The 18,354-nt window shown below is 45.6% G+C and overlaps 1 protein-coding gene across 1 annotated transcript in view; it reads right to left on the bottom strand.

Moving 5' to 3' along the window:
• The window catches only part of Plat (plasminogen activator, tissue type), a 31,507-nt gene that overhangs the window by 9,983 nt on the left and 3,170 nt on the right, over positions 1–18,354 (bottom strand). The window contains exons 2-7 of the mRNA XM_070016081.1: positions 9,348–9,442; positions 7,973–8,015; positions 2,825–2,962; positions 2,051–2,161; positions 1,592–1,766; positions 454–545 (exon numbers count right to left, since the gene is read on the bottom strand). Coding sequence (XP_069872182.1) covers positions 454–545; positions 1,592–1,766; positions 2,051–2,161; positions 2,825–2,962; positions 7,973–8,015; positions 9,348–9,419 — 631 coding nt within the window. The 5' untranslated portion in view covers positions 9,420–9,442. The remainder of the gene's footprint in view (positions 1–453; positions 546–1,591; positions 1,767–2,050; positions 2,162–2,824; positions 2,963–7,972; positions 8,016–9,347; positions 9,443–18,354) is intronic.

Genomic DNA, 18,354 nt, shown 5'->3' with positions numbered 1-18,354 from the left:
TGTGTGTGTGTGTGTGTGGTATGTGTTTAGAACTTAAAATGTTTCATGCTATGGATCAATAATATAATTATTTGTGAGGCAATCACTGATTGCTCTTTTGAAACCTGTATTTTTCTTTCAACACAGGAAATTATTTCACATTACAAGTTTTGAGAGATGGAGGAAGAAAGAGACACCATTAATCCACAAGGGAAGAATCCCCATTCACTCTCAAGAACTGGAAGGCACTGATTCGGTCCCATTCTTAGCCTTATAGATGAGGAGGCTGACCAGGCTGGGGGAGAACCTACGTCTCCTCAGTTCTTCCCTCTGCTCTCTCTAAGGTTAAAGTGATAACTCACCCCCAGCCTGCTCCTCCTCTCAGATGAAGAAAGATTCTTGCCTTGTCCTCCCAGGTGCTTCTTCCCTAGGGACACTACAGGGGAAGATAGGCTGGCTGTGGCTGTCACTTACCCCTGGAACAGGCTGGTGTGCTGCAGAACTCTGCAATATACTTCCCCGCCTTAAAGACATAACACCAGGGTTTCGAGTCTCGGTCTGGGTTTCTGAAAAATCAACCAGAGAAGAACAGGAAGGGTTAAAAAGAATAGTTCTACTTTAGATCCAAGACTGTCTTCTCCTCTGGGACTGGGTTAGTGCCTTGTGGATTGAACACTGAACATTTGCATCATGTTATGCAGAAGTATGATTCACTTAATTCTCTGTATTTGGAAGTTAAGTATAGTTGAAGGAAATGTACATGGCTGCCAAGTTAACAGCAGTGGACAATACTAGTTAGTTTTTGAGTTCACATGACCAGGCTACAGTCATCAGGTATGTCATCAAACATTAATTTAGGTGCTACTATGCAGGAGTGTTATAGCTGTGGTTAGAATATACAGTCAGTTGACTTTAAGTATTTATTATCCTAGCTAATGAGTCTGAACTTCATTCAATCAATCAATTAGGCTTTACAAGCAAAAACCAAGATAGCTGGGCACTGGTGGCTCACACCTGTAATCCTAGCTACTCAGGAGGCTGAGATCTGAGGATTGTGTTTTGAAGCCAGCCCAGGTAGGAAAGTCTATGAGACTCTCATCACCGCTTAACTACCAGAAAATTGGAAGTAACACTGTGGCATAAAGTGGTAGAGTGCTAGCCTTGAGCAAAAAGAGCTCAGAGACAGTGCCTAGGCTCTGAGTTCAAGCCCTATGACTGACCAAAAATAAAAAAATAAAAACAAAAACAAGAAATTTGGCCCCAAGACTACAATACCAACTCCTGCCCAACTGTTCAGCTTTCTGGCCTGCCCTAGAATTTCAGCTTCACCAGTACTCCCCAAAATCAGCCTCTGTCTGTCCCCCCAAATCAGCCTCTGTCTTCTAACCTGTCTGTCCATCTAGCTACCTAACTGCCTATCATCTGCCTACCTGTCTTCTATTTGTCTATCTGTCTATCAAGCCACCCATCCATCTACCCACCCATCCATCTACCCACCCATCCATCTACCCACTCATCTGCCACCTATCTGTGTGGTCTTGGCTCTGTTTCTCTGTAATGATATGACACTGTCTTTGTCCCAGTTGTATGTTGGAAGATAATTGCCTCTCACCTGCAGTAGTTGTGATTCCCAAGGCCAAGCTTGATGGCTCCCGGTCTCCGCCCACTATAGGGCTTCAGTGCCAGTGCACTGCTGTTCCAGTTGATGCACTCGGTCCCACTTTCTGCTGTACTCCATGTGCCCCTGTAGTTGATGCCCTGGCCCTTGTAGCATGTGGCTCTGGTATCTGATTAACAGCAGGACATAATGACAGCTCACATTCAAGACCCCTTTGCTCCGCATAACTCTCAGCCCAATGGGTCAGACTGGCTGATGAAGCTGCTGGAGCCAGCGAGCTAGGTGGCCAGAGATGTCCCGCAGGCAACGCCAAGACAGGTGCCACCCACTGGCTCCAATGCTGTGGGTCCCTAGGCTCTTTTTAGTCCCCATTCCCTACTCCTTCCACCATACACTCCCATTTCTTTCTGGGTCCAATCAGAACTTATCTTACAGACACCCCTTTGTACTCACCTATTTCACAGCGCTTCCCAACAAAGCCTTCAGGGCACTGGCACACAAAGTCTGAGAAATACAGAGCCTGCCAGCACGTTCCCGCGTTGAAACACCTCGGCTGCGTGCAACCTATCAAGTGCAAATGAGGAACCCCCTGGCTACTTTGGAAGCAGTTCCAAGAATAATGTGAACTAAGATGTTAAACAACTGGTTTGTAATACACAAAAGGAATGTCCCAGCTAGCCACAAAGTATCTCATTGTACATTTGAGGAAACAGAGGCTTACAGCATTTGCCCAACGCCACACGGTCACCTATTTTGGCCTAATACCTTCCTTCACTTTTGCTCACAGGGCACCATGCCTGCCATCTGCTGAAGGTATATACACACTGGAGATGAGATCAGGCCATGAGCTGAGACCCAGGCATAAAGCATAAGCAAAAAGTTAATACAAGCTGAGCACTAGTGGTTCATGCCTATAATCTCAGATACTCAGGAGGCTGAGATCTGAGCATCGCTGTTCAAAGCCAGCCTAGGGAGCCAGTTTTATGAGACTCTTATCTCCAGTTAACCAGCAAAAAGCCAGAAATGGAGCTTTGGATTATATGATAGAGTGCTGGCCTTGGGAAAAGTCAATATACTTTCTTGGGGGAAGCGGGAGAGGGTTGTGACAAAGGCCCACTATCTCACTAATGTAGCCCAGGATGGCCTTAAACTCATGATACTCATGTCCCCATCTCCCAAATACTGAGATTACAGGTATGTACCACCCTGCCTGGCCTGGATACTTACCTTTGACAGGCACTGAGTGGCACTGTGACCTGCCACTGTTGCACCAGCAATATTCTACCCGGTTGCCCCTGAGCATGGGACGGAGCCATGACTCATGCTGCTCATAAATCATCTGTGTTTTCTCATCTCTGCAGGTCCCTGTAACACAAGACACCCTAAGTTGACCTCTTCAGAATATAACAAAAACAGTAATAAAGGCTGGACCTACTGAGAATAGTCTCTCACTTGCTTTCAATATACAGTGAACCTTCTGTATCCACAGATTCTAGCAAATGTGGGTGAACAATGTAGTTAGAAATGTATCTTCACTGAGTAACATGTTAACTTTTTCTTTGTCATTATTTCCTAAGTAATACAATAGAATGATTATTTGCATGTATATTAGGAATTATAACATTTGTTATATTAGGTATTACAGGTAATCTAGATATGACTGAAAGTATCCAGGACATCGGTACCCTCTTAGATGAGGAATCTGTACATCCATGGTGGGGATTTTCACAGGATGTTCTCAGGACCTGCCAACACTGAGGGGCAGCTATAATCCAGTCAAAATGCCTAATGTTATATCACCAATGACTGACTCTCTTTATTGATTTTCCTCTGATGTGCCTTTTTTTTTTGTCAGTTGTGGGGCTTGAACTCTGGGCCTGGGTGCTGTCCCTCAGTGTAGAGAGCTGCGAGAGGCCGCACCTGGAAGATGGTTCCGGCTTCCGCCCTCGGCCTTCCCGATGGCGAGTGCTCTCTGTGGTAAACAACTGGCTTGCTTCTGCGCACCTGAATCTATTGGTGGTTCCCATGTGGCATATCAGGGTTGGCTACCCAGCGGGTACTTAAGGCTGTGGGGAATTCTCCCCGGGGTTGGGGTCAGAAGATTACTCAAAGGTCCTGAATAAACTGCAGAGAGAAGAGTTCGGTGTTGGTGTTGCGTCTTCCTTGGTGGTCGAGGCGGGTAGCGACACGTGGTGGCCCGTACAGGGACTCAGCCATAACCCCGAGGACTCAGAACTCTCTGCGGTCAGGGTGGTGCACCGGTAAGTTCCCAGGTAAAAGGGGAATCCGCGACAAGAGCGGGGAGTAAGTTCCCAGGTAAAAGGGGAATCCGCGACAAGAGCGGGGGGGGGGGGGGGGGGGGGGATTTTTGCTCTTCTCTGTAAGATAGGGAAAGAGCAAGAACCCGGAGCTAGTCAGTAGAGTAGCCAAAAGTGAAAGTAAAAGTTTGTTTACCAGCTTTAAATGTTTAAAACATGGGCGCTTCTTCTTCGCACCCAATTTTTTTGGCTCTCAATGAGCTACTGCACTCAAAAAAGTTAAAAATAAAAAAGAGTACTTTAGAGAGATTTTTGAATGAATGTGACATCGTTGCCCCGTGGTTCGCTGTCTCCAGAAGCCTCACGGTGGCCTCTTGGGAGAAACTAGGGAGGGACCTAGATTTTGCCTCTGAACAAGGAACGCTTAAGAGCGGAGTGAGACCAATATGGAAACTGATAAGAGGCTGTCTTGAGGACCAGCATTGCAGTGAGGCGGTAGAGAATGGTCAGGCCGCCCTAGAAATGCTGCAGGAAGAAAGATCGGAAAAGGCAGACAGCGAAAAGGAGGAGAGCAGGGGGGGGGGTTATACCCCGATTTTGCCAAACTAGAGACCTCTGAGTCTACAGACTCAGAGGAACTACAATCACTCATAGAACAAATAGAAAAAACAAAGATAAGAAAGAGGAGGAAAGGGAAGGAGAGAGAGGACCCAGATAAAGACAAATGCACGCCCTCCGTGCACCGCCCCACACCTTCGGCCCCTCCGCTCTATGCGGAGGACCCCAGAAGTGGCAGCCCCGGCTGTTCTTTCAGCCCAGGCGTGTGGAAAGCGGTCAGAACCGAGTTACATCTAGCCTGTCCAATATTTCAGGATCCACAGGGACAGCGGTATCATGAACCCTTAGATTTTAAGGTGATAAAATCTTTAGCTGAGTCTGTGCGGACATACGGAATCACAGCCTCCTTTACTGTAGCCCAGGTGGAGGCCCTAAACAGACATTGCATGACACCCGGTGATTGGAGTGGGCTCGCACGAGCTTGTTTGAGCCCAGGTCAGTATTTAGATTGGAAGGCCTTTTTGATTGAATTTGCTAGTGAAGAGGCTGCAGCCAATCAGGCTGCGGGGAACCCAGCTTGGGACAGAGATATGCTGCTTGGACAGGGGAGATTCGCCAATCAGCAGATAGGCTACCCGGTTCAAGTTTATGAACAAATCAATAAAATTGGCATGGAAAGCCTTACCAAATAAAGGCGAGGTGAGTGGCAATCTCACCAAAATCCTGCAGGGCTCTATGGAGCCGTTTTCGGACTTTGTTGCTCGTATGGTCGAGGCTGCTGGCAGAATTTTTGGTGACCCAGATGCAGCCATGCCATTAATTAAACAGCTTGTTTACAAGCAGTGCACTAAGGAATGCAGAACCACCATAACCCCATATAAGAATAGGGGACTAGAAGCATGGATGAAAGTTTGCAGAGAGCTGGGCGGACCACTAACTAATGCTGGATTAGCTGCTGCTGTGGTGCAATTAACCCAGAAGAATGGGGCTGGGAAGGTGGCTCAGTGGTGGAGCACTTGCTTTGCATGTCTGAGGCCCTGGGTTCAATTCCCCAGTACCATATAAGCAAAAAGAAGAGAAAAAAGCCGGAAGTGGCGCTGTAGCTCAAGTGGTAGAGCGCTAGTCTTGAGCTGAAGAGCTGAGGGACAGCGCCCAGGCCCAGAGTTCAGGCCCAGGAAAAAACCTATTTAAAAAACACTGCAAATTTGTCTAAACAGTTGTCTAGTTATCTTTTAGGTAATTGAACTGGGGAGTTCGACAGCCTGATGGAACAGCTCAGGGTTGCCATCGTCATGGTGAACTCGACCTGAGTGGATGCTGGATTGGCGGAGGGGTTATCTTCATGGATCTCCGCAAGTGCTCTCTGTGGTAAACAACTCCTTATATGGCTAAGGAAAAGGATCTGGCTTGCTTCTGCGCACCTGAACCTCTTGGTGGTTCCCACGTGGCGTATCAGGGTTGGCTACCCAGCGGGTACTTAAGGCTGTGGGGAATTCTCCCCGGGGTTGGGGTCAGAAGATTACTCAAAGGTCCTGAATAAACTGCAGAGAGAAGAGTTCGGTGTCGCGTCTTCCTTGCTGGTCGAGGCAGTAGCGACACCTCAGCTCTTCAGCTCTTGAAGAGCTGCAGTGGTAGCTCTCTATCACTTGAACCACAGTACCACTTCTGGTTTTCTGAGTGGTTTATTTGAGACAAGAGTCCCACAGACTTTCCTGTCTGGGCTGGCTTTGAACCACAATCTTCAGATCTCAGCTTCCTGAGTAGCTAGGATCACAGGCATGAGCCACCAACCCCCAGCTTGATGTGCTTTGTTTTGAAAGAATTTATTAATATATATCTAATATTAAATAGTGCACATTTTTTATTTTTGTCAGTCCTGGGACTTGAACTCAGGGCCTAGGCACTGTCCCTGAGCTTTTATGCTCAAGGCTAGCACTCTACTACTTGGAGCCACACTACTTCAGTTTTTGGATGGTTAATTGGAAATAAGAGTCTTACTGATTTCCCTGCTCAGGCTGGCTTTGAACTGTGATCATCATATCTCAGCCTCCTGAGTAGATAGGATTTCAGGTGTGAGCCACTGGCTCACATAACTAAGATGACAGATGAGCATCACCACACTCAATCTTCCATTGAGATACAGTCTCCCAGACTTTTTTGCCCTGGATGGCTTTGAACTGTGATCTTCCCAATTTCAATTTCCCAAGTAGCTCACATATGTGAGCCACCAGCACCTGGCACCTTTACTTTTGATTAAAGAAGTGGAGATGTGATTCTGTCATAGAATAATTGCTTAGCACATACCATTCCTAGGTTCCATCCCCAGCATCAACAAATTAAATTAAAAAAAAACAACAACAACCATTGATTGTTTTTTGGGCCTGCTGAGTCCAGGATATTGCTGTAAGAAACACTATGCTATCTAACAACAAAGTCATCAGGGGGAGGCTATTAATGTAAGAAAACTTTCACTTATTAAAGGGATGTTGAAGTCTTCTAGAGGGCAGGAGTGTACCTCACTGGTTTGAGGTCCTGGGTTCAACCCCTAGCATCACCCGCCTCCAAAAAAGTAGAGGGAGGGTAGAGCTGGGCTCTGGTGGCTCATGCCTGTAATCCTAGCTACTCAGGAGGGTGAGATCTGAGGATCATGGTTCAAAGCCAGACTGGGTGGGAAAGTCTGTGAGACTCTTATTTTTTTTTTTTATTTTTTATTTTTGTCGGTCATGGGGCTTGAACTCTGGGCCTGAGCGCTGTCCCTCAGCTCTTCAGCTCAAGGCAAGCGCTCTACCACTTGAGCTATAGTGCCACTTCCTCTGTGAGACTCTTATCTCCAATGAGCCACCACAAAACCAGAAGTGACCCTGTGGCTCAAAGTGGTAGAGTGCTAACCTTAAGCAAAAGAGCTCAGGGATAGTGCCCAGACTCTGAGTTCAAGCCCCACAACTGGCCAAAAAAAGTGGGGTAGGGGAGAAGGAAGAAAAGTCTTCCAAACTCAAAGGAACCAAGACATGGGGGAGAAAAGATGGGGCCCCAGCTTGGTAACTTGTGACCTCAACTGAATTCTTCAAATCCAAATCAAGAAAAGGCAGCTGTTATTTTCATTCTTTTTGAAATCCTGATAGAAATGTTCTTCTACTTCTTAAAAAGAACTTTAAACATGGACTTGTGGAAAGAAAACTTGCACACCATGCTTATGAAATAGCCCAGCTTAGTTATCCCAGTTTTACTAACAGGAGGTACTAGAACAGAGATAGTTAAGAAATCATTGCATGGGGAAGATTCCACAGGACCTGCACTGCCATGGCCATGTATACATTTTCTCAGGCATATAACAAGGATATTTGACCACTGAGCAGGTGGGTTCCACAGACATATGATCCCCAGACAACTTGATTGTTCCTCTTAGATACTGTCTGGGGAGTTCAGCTAATTGGTTAGCTGGTATGTAGGAAGAATCCCCCTGAAAAAGTAAGCAGGCAATGGGTATATGAACCTCCTGACAGTATAAAGTACCTCAGACTGAACCTGCCTTCTGCTTCCATCCACCCCATCTTCTTACCTCTGAAGGATCTAGCACCTCTTCTGGATCGGGAGTGGATTTCCTGCAAAGAGACCAGAAGGAAGAATCAGAACAAAGACCTAAGAATCTGTCAATCAGGTGCTGTCTGCTCAAGTATATGCCTTCTCAAGAAATGGCCTGGGTGGAATGTCCATTTCCTACCTTCTTCTAATCCTTCCTCTCCCCTTCACTAGCAGAACTTTATGCATGACAGAACTGGTTCCTATCCATGCTATCAAATAGGGTTGCCAACGGAAGTGTTGATAATGTGACCAATGAATTGACTTTCCAATTTTAGTTAATTTAAATTAAGTTAAAGTTTATCCAATCATGTGTTGGTTGGTAGCTACCATATTAGACAGTGTCCTCTAAGTAGCTAGTCCAATTCTTTCTTCCCTAAAACCTTGCTACAGAAGCATCTTTGACCTTATATGACCTTTGCCATGTGGAATTTTTGAAGAGTGTGTAGATTCCATTCCTATCAGCATACCTGCTTCTATGGCTCACACATAGTACTTGCATGTCTTCTATACTTGATGGATTATTCAAATATTTTTTTCCAGTGCTCAGGAATCATGCCATGTGTTTTATACATACTCTGCAGGTTATTTGCCACCAACCTACATTTCTAGCTCTTGTTTTTTATTTTTGGGTCTTTTGGGGGTTTTTTTGGTGCTGGTCCTGGAGCTTGAACTTAGTTTTTTCATTCAGGGCTGGCACTCTACCCTTTGAGCCATATCTCTACTTCTAGCTTTGTGTATGTGCTGGTCCTGGGGCTTGAATGCAAGGCCTGGGCACTGTCCCTGAGCTTTTTTTGATCAAGGCTAGTGCTCTGACATGTGAGCCACAGCTCCACTTCTGGCTTTTTTGGTGGCTAATTAGAGATAAGTGTTTCATGGACCTTTCTTCCTGGGATGGTAGTGAAGATTATAGGTGTGAGCCACTGGCATTAGCTTCCACTTCTGGCTTTTTGGTGATTAATAGAGATAATAGTCCCAAAGACTTCCCTTCCCTGGGCTAGCTTTGAACTGTAATCCTCAGATCCCAGTCTCCTGAATAGGTAAGATTATAAGCATGAGCCACTGGCCCTTGGCTTAAATATATTCTCTAAAATAGCTTCAAAGAAGGCAATCAGAAGCAGGGGGTTCTCAGTTTGAATAAATGCCTAGGTTCCACTGCTGGAACTTAGACCTCAAATGTCTCACCCAGATGGGATAGTGTACAGTATATTTATGTTGTATGGTCATGCTCTCCATTGTGGAACATCTTTCCCATCCCAGGGTGCTTGGAAGGGAATGGACTCCTAGTTATACCAGGAATATCTGCAAGCACAGCTGCCTGGCAGGGCAAGGTTCAAGGATATGGTGACACCTACCTGGCTAGACAAGGTGAGGAACGCTCCACATAGCAGCAGTGCACACAAGAGCTCTCTCCTTAACAGATTCATCCTTTCTTCAGTGTCTTTCAATCCTAAAAGGAGAGGAAGACATTAACATAGGAGGTCAAAGAGTGCAAAAGTTGAAGAGCCTGAGACTTGCATCTTTCTACCATCAGTCCTGGGACAATTGTCTAGAAGATGATTTTTTAAATTGTAATGTATTGGGCTGGGAAGGTGGCTCAGTGGTAGAATGCTTGCCTTGCATGTATGAGGCCCTGGGTTTGATTCCTCAGCACCACATAAAAAGAAAAGGCTGGAAGTGGCGCTGTGGCTCAAGTGGTAGAGTGCTAGCCTTGAGCTGAAGAACTAAAGGACAGAACCCAGGCCCAGAGTTCAAACCCCACAACTGACAAAAACAAAATGATATCTATTTGCCTCATGTCCTGAAGTCCAGCCATGTTTCTGCTTGTCCTTTTTGAGGCTACATAATATTCCACTGTCTAGATACACCATATTTTATTTATCCATTCATCTGTTGGTGGATGTTTTGGTTGCTGAAGGATTATTTTGCCTAGAAACTTCTGTGGACAGAAGGGCAAGGCCATTTCTGGCACTTCTTGGTGGCCCAGGGACCACAATCCCAATCATTGGCTTCCAGGAAAGGGCTTTGCTATCCTGGGGTAATATCACTGGAACCACAGTAAGGGCTGCTCTGTGTGTTTCAGAGTAGGCTGCTGGTTTATCACAGCATAGCCCATCTTACCTGACTTCTCAGCTGTCTTGCTTGTAAGGCCCTGAGCTGGCTCCAGGCCCCTTGGTCTTGTCCATCCAAGAGAATCCCTACCCTCTCCTTTTTTAGACTATGACAAGCCCAGTAAAGTGAAGATCTGCACAAACAGAGGCAGCATCTGGCTTTTAGTCACTATATTCAGATCTTCACAGACCTCAAATTCCAGGTTTCCATTTGCCTTTCTCCTGATCTTGCCTTTGGTGACTGAAAGTAGGTTAGTTGGTCGATGCTATTTTGTGGTCTGATTTCACAGAATCACAGCAGAACCTTTCTTCCCTGACTCATTTCTCTCAGTCACAACAACCCTGATTCCCACCCCTCCCCCATCATCAGGAACCAAAGCTCATGAGATCAGAGGCTGCCAGGATTCCATCTGTCTGGGTGGCTGTGGCTCTGTTGGAAAGAGTCCATTTGGAAGCATCATCAGCCATCTCTTAAATCTTAGGCTCCCTTCATGGTATGTATGAGGCATAAAGGAAGATGAGGATGGGGAGAGAGGGAGGGATGGAGCACAAGGCTGCACACTCTCTCCAGTACACTCTGGGTGCACTTCTCTGGCAGGCCCCAGGCAGGGAGGGCTGAGCACTGTGAGGGCCTTTCTTCACTCAAGGGAAAGCTATGCCACTGGCTCACTGGCTCCAAGGAGTCAAGGAAGAAAGGAAGTAGCAGTGGTGGCCACTGAAAACAGGGGCCTGGGTAGAATCTTCTGCTCTTGGGGAAATTCTCTGGATTTCTCTTTCAAATCTTTCTTTAAATTTCCTTTTCCTCAAAATTTCCCAAAATTCTGCTTAAATTTCCCTTCTTAATTTTATATCAATACTCACACAAAATTTTAAAAACAGATCCTGTTCTTCTATCTTGATGTTTCTCTAAATGGATTTTGGGGGGAGTGGGCAGTAGTAACTACTAGAGTTTGAACTCAGGCCTTCCATTTATTAAGCAGACACTCTTACCTCTTGAGCTTTTCCACCAACTACTTTTTGGGTTGGTTTTTTAAAAATATAATTTATTATTATTAATTATTATTGCGTTGTACACAGGAGTTACCATTTCATAAGCCAAGTAATGAGTACCCTTTCTTATTTGGGGCAATTTCACCCCTTCCCCCTAGTTTTCTTCCTGTTCCCCCTCGCATTTCTGCCCACAAGTTACATAATGGGTTGGTTATTTTTAAGATAAGGTCTTGACTTATGCTTGGACTGACCTGTATTACAATCCTATTCATGCTTCTATTTATGACTGGGACGGCAGGCACTTACCACCTTACCACCAAACCACCATACCACCATTGGTCAAGATAGAATCTCATAAAATTGATTGATTGACTGATTGGGTTGGCCTCAAACTCCAACCCTGCAATCCCCAACTTCCAAGAAGCTATGATAACAGGCCTGAGCCACCACATCCAGCTTGTCCCACCTTTTGTTGTCTCAGGTAACCTGTAAGATGGACAGATTGCATGCTCAACTCAGTGCCTTTTGGGGTGAAATATATAATTACATGAAAGAAGAAACACACCGCTCAGAGAAGACGAGAGCTCTCTTCTTCATCCTGCCCATGAATCCACCATGCCTTTTCATCTTATAGTCACCTGACCTTTGCCCTAGGTATCCACCTGCTTCTGATCTTACCTGTAGTCACAGGACCACAGGTGTGTGCCAGCACACATGGACAAGTAAATTTGTATTTCAAGTACTCAAAGTCTCTCTAAATAGAACCAATTATAAAAAGTGGACAAGGCAAAGTGAAATATGAACAATATTTACTCCTCCCCAAGGATCAGCCTTAGTCCTGAAATACTGGAAGTGGTCAAGGCTTGGGGAAGAGCAGCCTCAAAGACAGGGTGGGCAGAAGATACCAACTGGTACATTGCATTCTGCCTTTTCCCAATAAAGCACAAGGGACAGAAACACATGTTGTGGGCTGTAGGAAGCGATAGAGCCTTGTTTTCTGTCTTCCAGCTGCCTTTCTTCTTGCTAGGCCCTGAGTCCAGTGTAAATGAGTTTCATATCAGCAACATGACAGCTCCCACCAGTCTCCACAGAAGTAGACAGAGTTCTGGATGGCCGCATGGGGGAAGAGGATGAGAGAGAAATTAGTCACCCACCAACCATCTCGAAAACAGTGCAGTCCCAAGATGGGAGAGTGAAGAGGGGGGAAAGTGTATCCGCTGTTAGAGCAGTGGGTGTGGAGGTCTGGGGCAGTGCCAGGATGATGAACAAATGAACACCAGAAATGTGAACTCAAACCCTGAGGCCTGTGGGCCTGGCCAGACCAGACTATGGTTCTGTGGACTGCAGGGAAACAGGTTCACATGTGTTGTGGGGAGGCTGGGCAGGAGGTAGGACCAAAGGACTAAATCCGAGAAACCCTTTAGGGGTTTTTGTTGTTGTTATTTACCTATCTTCTTCTTTTGGTGCTATGTAATAGTTTTCCAAGAGTATCAAATAACTGAACAAGGGGGGGGGAGGGGAGGGGGGATGGAGGGAGGGAGAGAGGAAGGAAGGAAGAAAAGGAGGGAGGGAGGGAGGAAGCAGGAAAGGGGGAGGGAAGAACAAGGAAGAAAATAAAGGAGGGAGAGAAGGAAGAAAGAAGGAAGGAGAGGGGGAAGATGAAGGAAGGAGAGGAAGAAGGTAGGGAGGGAGAAAGTAGGGGGAAGGACGAGCAGACACATGATCATCTCCTCTAGCATGCAGGGAAGATGAGATGATTGTGGACTGGACAGAAACACTGGCAGCAGGAGACCTGGCTGAAGGGCCTGGGGAAGGGTAGGTTACAGGTTCTTGAGCCTTATCACCCTTCCCTCTCTGCCTCCCTCCTACCTTCTCCATCTTCCCTCCACAGTAATCTGCACTAAGGAAAGGAACTGCTGAACACATTCACAGGAGGTAAAATGACCAGATGAAGTTGTCATTTTTGTCCCTCCATCCCTTCAAGAAGCACCTATTATCTGAGGCACAAAACCTGCTCCTAGCCATGCAAAACCAAGAGGTGAAACCAAGGATAATCTAGCTAATTTTTTCCCCCATTTCCTTCTTTCTTAATTGTTTTTCCAGGTACTGGAGCTTGAACTCAGAGCCTGGATGCTGTCCCTTAGCTTTTTCATCAAGGGTGAAATTTAACTATCTGAGCCACAATTCCACTTCTGGCTTTTTGCTGATTGAGAAAAGAGTCTCAAGGACTTTTCTATCTGGGCTAGCTTTGAACCACAATCCTCATATTTCACCCTCCTGGGTATCTAAGATTACAGGCATGAACCACACAGTGCTCAGCTCAGAGCTACAGTTCTTATGAAAACAAAAGAAGCCCAGTGGTGATGGAGAGGTTCCTCCCTAGGTAGAAATGCTTATATTTAAATACAGGAAAGCAATTTGTGATAAAAGAACTGGACAAATAGAGCCCATCCATTGAAGTCTGATTCTAGGTGCAAACCATATGGCCCTGGATGTTGGTGAGCTGGAGGACCTGTAGTTTGTAGAGCAAACTACAGGTGGCTAAGATTGGAAGAGGAAAACACAAGTAAATTGACACTCTCACCTAAGTTTGCACCACGTGCAAGGATTACTAAAGCAAGAGTCTTATTACTTCTCTGGAAATTTGAGTAGGAGAGTCAGTCTCTAAGAGTACCAATGCCCACCCCATCCCCTGCCCACCGTCCCCCTCCCCCATGATCCTAGCTCAGAACTGAGCCAAGTTAGAGAAGAAATGGCCAGAGCCCCCTGAACCACCAAAGATGTGTTTCTGGGAGAAGGAAGTAGGCAGTGGAAAGGGCAGAAAGTTTGCCCTGTTAGTATCTTTGTTATAGTAGGGTCAGATGTAGGGCAAGAGCCTGAGGCCTGTCAGTTATAGCCCCAAATCCAGAAGTCTTGCTTAACCTTTAAAAATGGTAATTTTCCATAGGCCATTTTCTCCTTCCTTCCCTTTCACTATGCCTACACCCTCTCCCCCCACCTGCCACCCCCTTTTATTTGTTGCATATCTAAGGACCTAACTCAGTGGGAAGTGCTCTTTTTTCTTTCCTTTTTTTTTTTTTTTTAAGTCTTGATATGTAGCCTAGGCTGGCCTAGAACTCATAACCTTTATGCTTCCTGAGTGCTGGGGCTGCAGATATGCACCACCACACCCAGCCTTCTCTTCTTGAACAAAACTCTATAACCAAGAAAGGAAGAATCTGTTTCTTAGTCTAATGTAATCAATTGAAATGAAATGAAAAAAGTAGAATTCTCTCCTGGTGTCCTGATACCCACCATAAAGGAAACATTCTCTCTAATGCATCTTCAAAATATAGACATGATCTGCATCAAAGCTCCATGAAATTAACCTCAGGAAAATCCACTGGAGTACCTGTTCCATCTCCTCGAAGCTCCACGGTCTACCAGCTAACCTGGGTCTTTGAAAGAACTAAGAAAGTATGGATTAGGATCTAGGAAAACAGTAATCACAGCCTCTTCTTGTTACACACACAAAAAAAGCTTGCTCTCTCTTACTGTCTCTGTTGTCTTTCTGTGATGCAGGGTGTTTTTGTTTTTTGTTTTTGTTTTTATCAGTCATGGGGTCTGAACTCTGGGTTTGGGCGCTGTCCCTTAGTTCTTCAGCTCAAGGCTAGTGCTCTACCACTTGAGCCACAATACCACTTCCAGCTTTTTCTGCTTATGTGGTGTTGAGGAATCAAACCCAGGGCCTCTTGCATGCATGCAAAGCAAGCACTCTACCACTGAGCCACCTTCCCAGCCCCCATGCAAGGGTTTTGAGCTCAGGGCTTTGCACTGGGTAGTCTGGTATTCTATCATTTAAGCACATCTATTTTTAAAATACTGTCTTGTGGCCACATGCTAGTGACTTATGTCTTTAAACCTAGCTACTCAAGAGGCCAAGATTTGAGGATTGAGCTTTGAAGCCAGTCCAAGCAATCAAGTCCATGAGACTTTTATCTCCAATTAATCCCCCAAAAGCTGGAAGTGGAGCTGTGGCTCGAGTAGCAGAGCACTAGTCTTGAGCACAAAAGCTCAGAGATAGTGCCCAGGCCTTGAGCTCAAGCCCCAGGACCAGCATCAAAAACTTTTAATAAATAAATACTGTCTGTGTTTATACTCACAATGGTCTGACCTGTGACCCTATTTATGCTTCCCTCATAGCTTGGATGACAGGCAATGTGCCACCATACCTAACTTTTCATTGGTTGACCTAAGATGTCATAAGCTTTATTCTAGAGCTGAAAAAAAGATACCCCTAAATGTTCCCTCCTAATAGGTAGTGTTATGGCAGTCAGCCACTGTACTTAGCAGTGGCTGGAAAGGAAAAGACCTTTAATGCATGCAGATCCTACTGAAAAGAAATTCAAGGGTCAACTGACCAAAGTGAATTTAGCCAGTGCAGTAGATAAGCAAACCCTGACATGGATCATCAATTTGAAAGAACATCTTGTTAGGCTATGAAAATGGCCCCTGTGTTCCCTCCACTCCTTAAAGCAAGTACTGCGCAGGTTAATTATAGATGCCTCCAGATTGAAACACAGATTGAATCAGGAAATAGTGATCAGAAGCTTTCATTGTATTTTTATACTTTATCTGAATTCACATGTGAAAATGTGGGTAGATTCATGCCATTCAACACATACGAGGGAACTGCCTACTCAATTCCAGGTATTGAGTTTACAAATCACTTAATTTACATACATTAAATCACTTAAGTCATTATTATTTCATCTTTGAAGATGCAAAAGCTGAACCTCTAGAAGCAGAAGGAGCTGCCTCATAGTTGCACATAGTATAGGAGGTAGCATTGGTACTCAACCAGGATGCTGGGTCCTCCTAGCTGACACCTGCAACCTGACACTGTTCCACTTCTCTGCCCTCCCACCCCCCACCACTATTAGGGGTGGAAAGCCAGAATCTTATGCATGCTAAGCGTGTTTACTACCACTGAACTATACATACTACCTTGCTTGTGATATCCTTGATATGTCTGAGAGCAGATTGTTGCAATGCAAGGATTCTCAGTTTAGAACCCCAGCTACCACTGAGGTGGACAGCCTGGCCTCTGAGTATTGGTATTCCTGCATTTTCTAGTGTGTTAATCATACCCCTCTTCCTAGATAGTTCTGTTGGTTAGAGACATCAGATAAATAGCAGGTATGAGCTGCACTCAAAGCTGTGAACACACTGGGCACTAGTGGCTCACGCCTGTAGTCCTAGTTACTCAGGAGACTGAGATCTGAAGATTGCAGTTCAAAGCCAGCCTGGGCAGGAAAGTTCTTGAGACTTATCTCCAATTAACCCAGAAGAAGAGCTGTGGCTCAAAGTGGCAGAGAGCTGGGCTGGGAAGGTGGCTCAGTGGTAGTGCTTGCCTTGAATGCATGAAGCCCTGGGTTTGATTCATCTGTACCACATAAGCAGAAAAAGCCGGAAGTAGTGCTATGGCTCAAGTGGTAGAGGGCTAGCCTTGAGTGGTATTGCTAGCCTTGAGCTGAAGAACTGAGGGACGGCACCCAGGCCCAGAGTTCAGGCCCCACTACAGACAAAAAAAAAAAAAGTGGCAGAGTGCTAGCCTGGAGCAAAAAAAAGCTCAAGAACAGTGCCTAGACCCTGAGTTCAAGCCCCATGGCCAACAACAACAAAAAGCTGTGAATAACTTTCACCAAACAAAGCAAAATCATGGATGGCAGCAGGGAACAGCTGCTAAGAAACTCAGCCTTGGAGGGTGCCAAGCTCCTGGGGTTCTTGCTCTGTCCAATATTAGTACCCAGTCTTGTGTCCTAGCTCATTTCACATGTTGTGACAATCCATGACCAGATTCCCCACAAGTGAAACAAACCTTCTTGCCCTTCATCCATGCTCAAAGACAGAAGAACAACAGTCATTTCCTGAATCTAGAGTGGTACTGACTTGTATCTGATTTTTAATCTCTTTCTTTCTTTGCCTTTCAAGCTAATTTATACCACTCAGGCCAGGGCCTCTGTGAACTCTGAGAGGAAACTGGGATTAGCAGCTGAGGTCTCACTCCAACTGTGTCAGGCATCATAGTTGAGAGGCCTGTTTAATGAGAAGCACATTGTGTCTGGAAGCCAGTGGGCTCTGTGAGAAAGGACTGGAGAAAAAGCCAGCAACATCAGCCACAAAACCTTGTCCTTTCTCGCTACAGCCCATGTGGTATACACAAAGCAGAACAAAATGAGCTGCTTTTCTGAGCATAATGCAGTGTGGTCAGCCAAAGGAGACCGAGACACCAACAGTCTTTCTTTTTTACATTGTGGGGACTGGGCTCCTGCGTTTGGAATCCCTACTTCTGCCCTCAGCCTTCCAGAAATCCTCGCTGACACCAGACTCCTCACTAAAGACCTCTAAAAAGAGGCTTGAGAATCTCCCAGGCTGCTTCTTCCCAATGCTAGCAAGTTTGAGGCCCTGAGTTCAAACTTCAGTGCCACAGTAGACAAATAACTAGTCACAGTCAAAAAGTGATGGGAGCTGTGCTGTGTTAGAGAGGGATGTGGAGAAGAAAGTGGTTGAGAGGTGGAATTCATAATATATAAGCTGTCTATTGAACAAGAATGCACCAGATAATGATGGTGTTCCTGACAAAGCCTATCCCCAAAATGGGTCCATGTCCGGGTTGCAGGTAGAGACAGCCAGCAATCCGATCCCCTCAAGCTTCAGGACAAACTACTCAATGGGCAAAATGTTAGCATCCACACTCTTCAGATTCTCCCTTCATGGGCCTAGGGAAGTAATTTGAATTCTGGAGAGTTCTGAAGATGTGGAAGGAGTTGGGAGAGTTTTCTGGGGAGTTTGGTTGGAAATTCTTAATCTAGTTGTAAGTTAATGCAATATTTCTAACTGTATAAAGCAGAAAGGCATTCCATGTAGAGGTCTACAGTAAGGTCCAAGTGATTATTTCAGAATCTAACAGTGAGATCTAGCTCTACTTCCAAATGAATATCTTGAGTCCCTAATATATACATCAAGCATTTTCAGTCAGCAGGTACATTTCAGCTGGACCTGCTGGCCAATGACCACCCTCCAGAAGTCGGCCAGTGGGGTGTGTAATCAGCCACAGGCAGCTGCTAGACACCTAAGTCCTACAGGGAAACAAGCTGGCCAGCATTTCCTGGGCACTCACAAGCAGTACAGAGCTCTTCTGAGCTGTTCCGACTCCTACAGAAGTCTGCTTTTTCTGTAGTGTGTAAGTGGACAACAGTGCCAGTAGCAGAAGACCTTG

The sequence above is a fragment of the Dipodomys merriami genome, unplaced genomic scaffold (assembly GCF_024711535.1).
Source record: "Dipodomys merriami isolate MVZ:Mamm:240054 unplaced genomic scaffold, mDipMer1.0.p SCAF_12, whole genome shotgun sequence".
Lineage (NCBI taxonomy): Eukaryota > Metazoa > Chordata > Mammalia > Rodentia > Heteromyidae > Dipodomys > Dipodomys merriami.
This window is presented reverse-complemented; position numbering and strand designations above follow the sequence as displayed.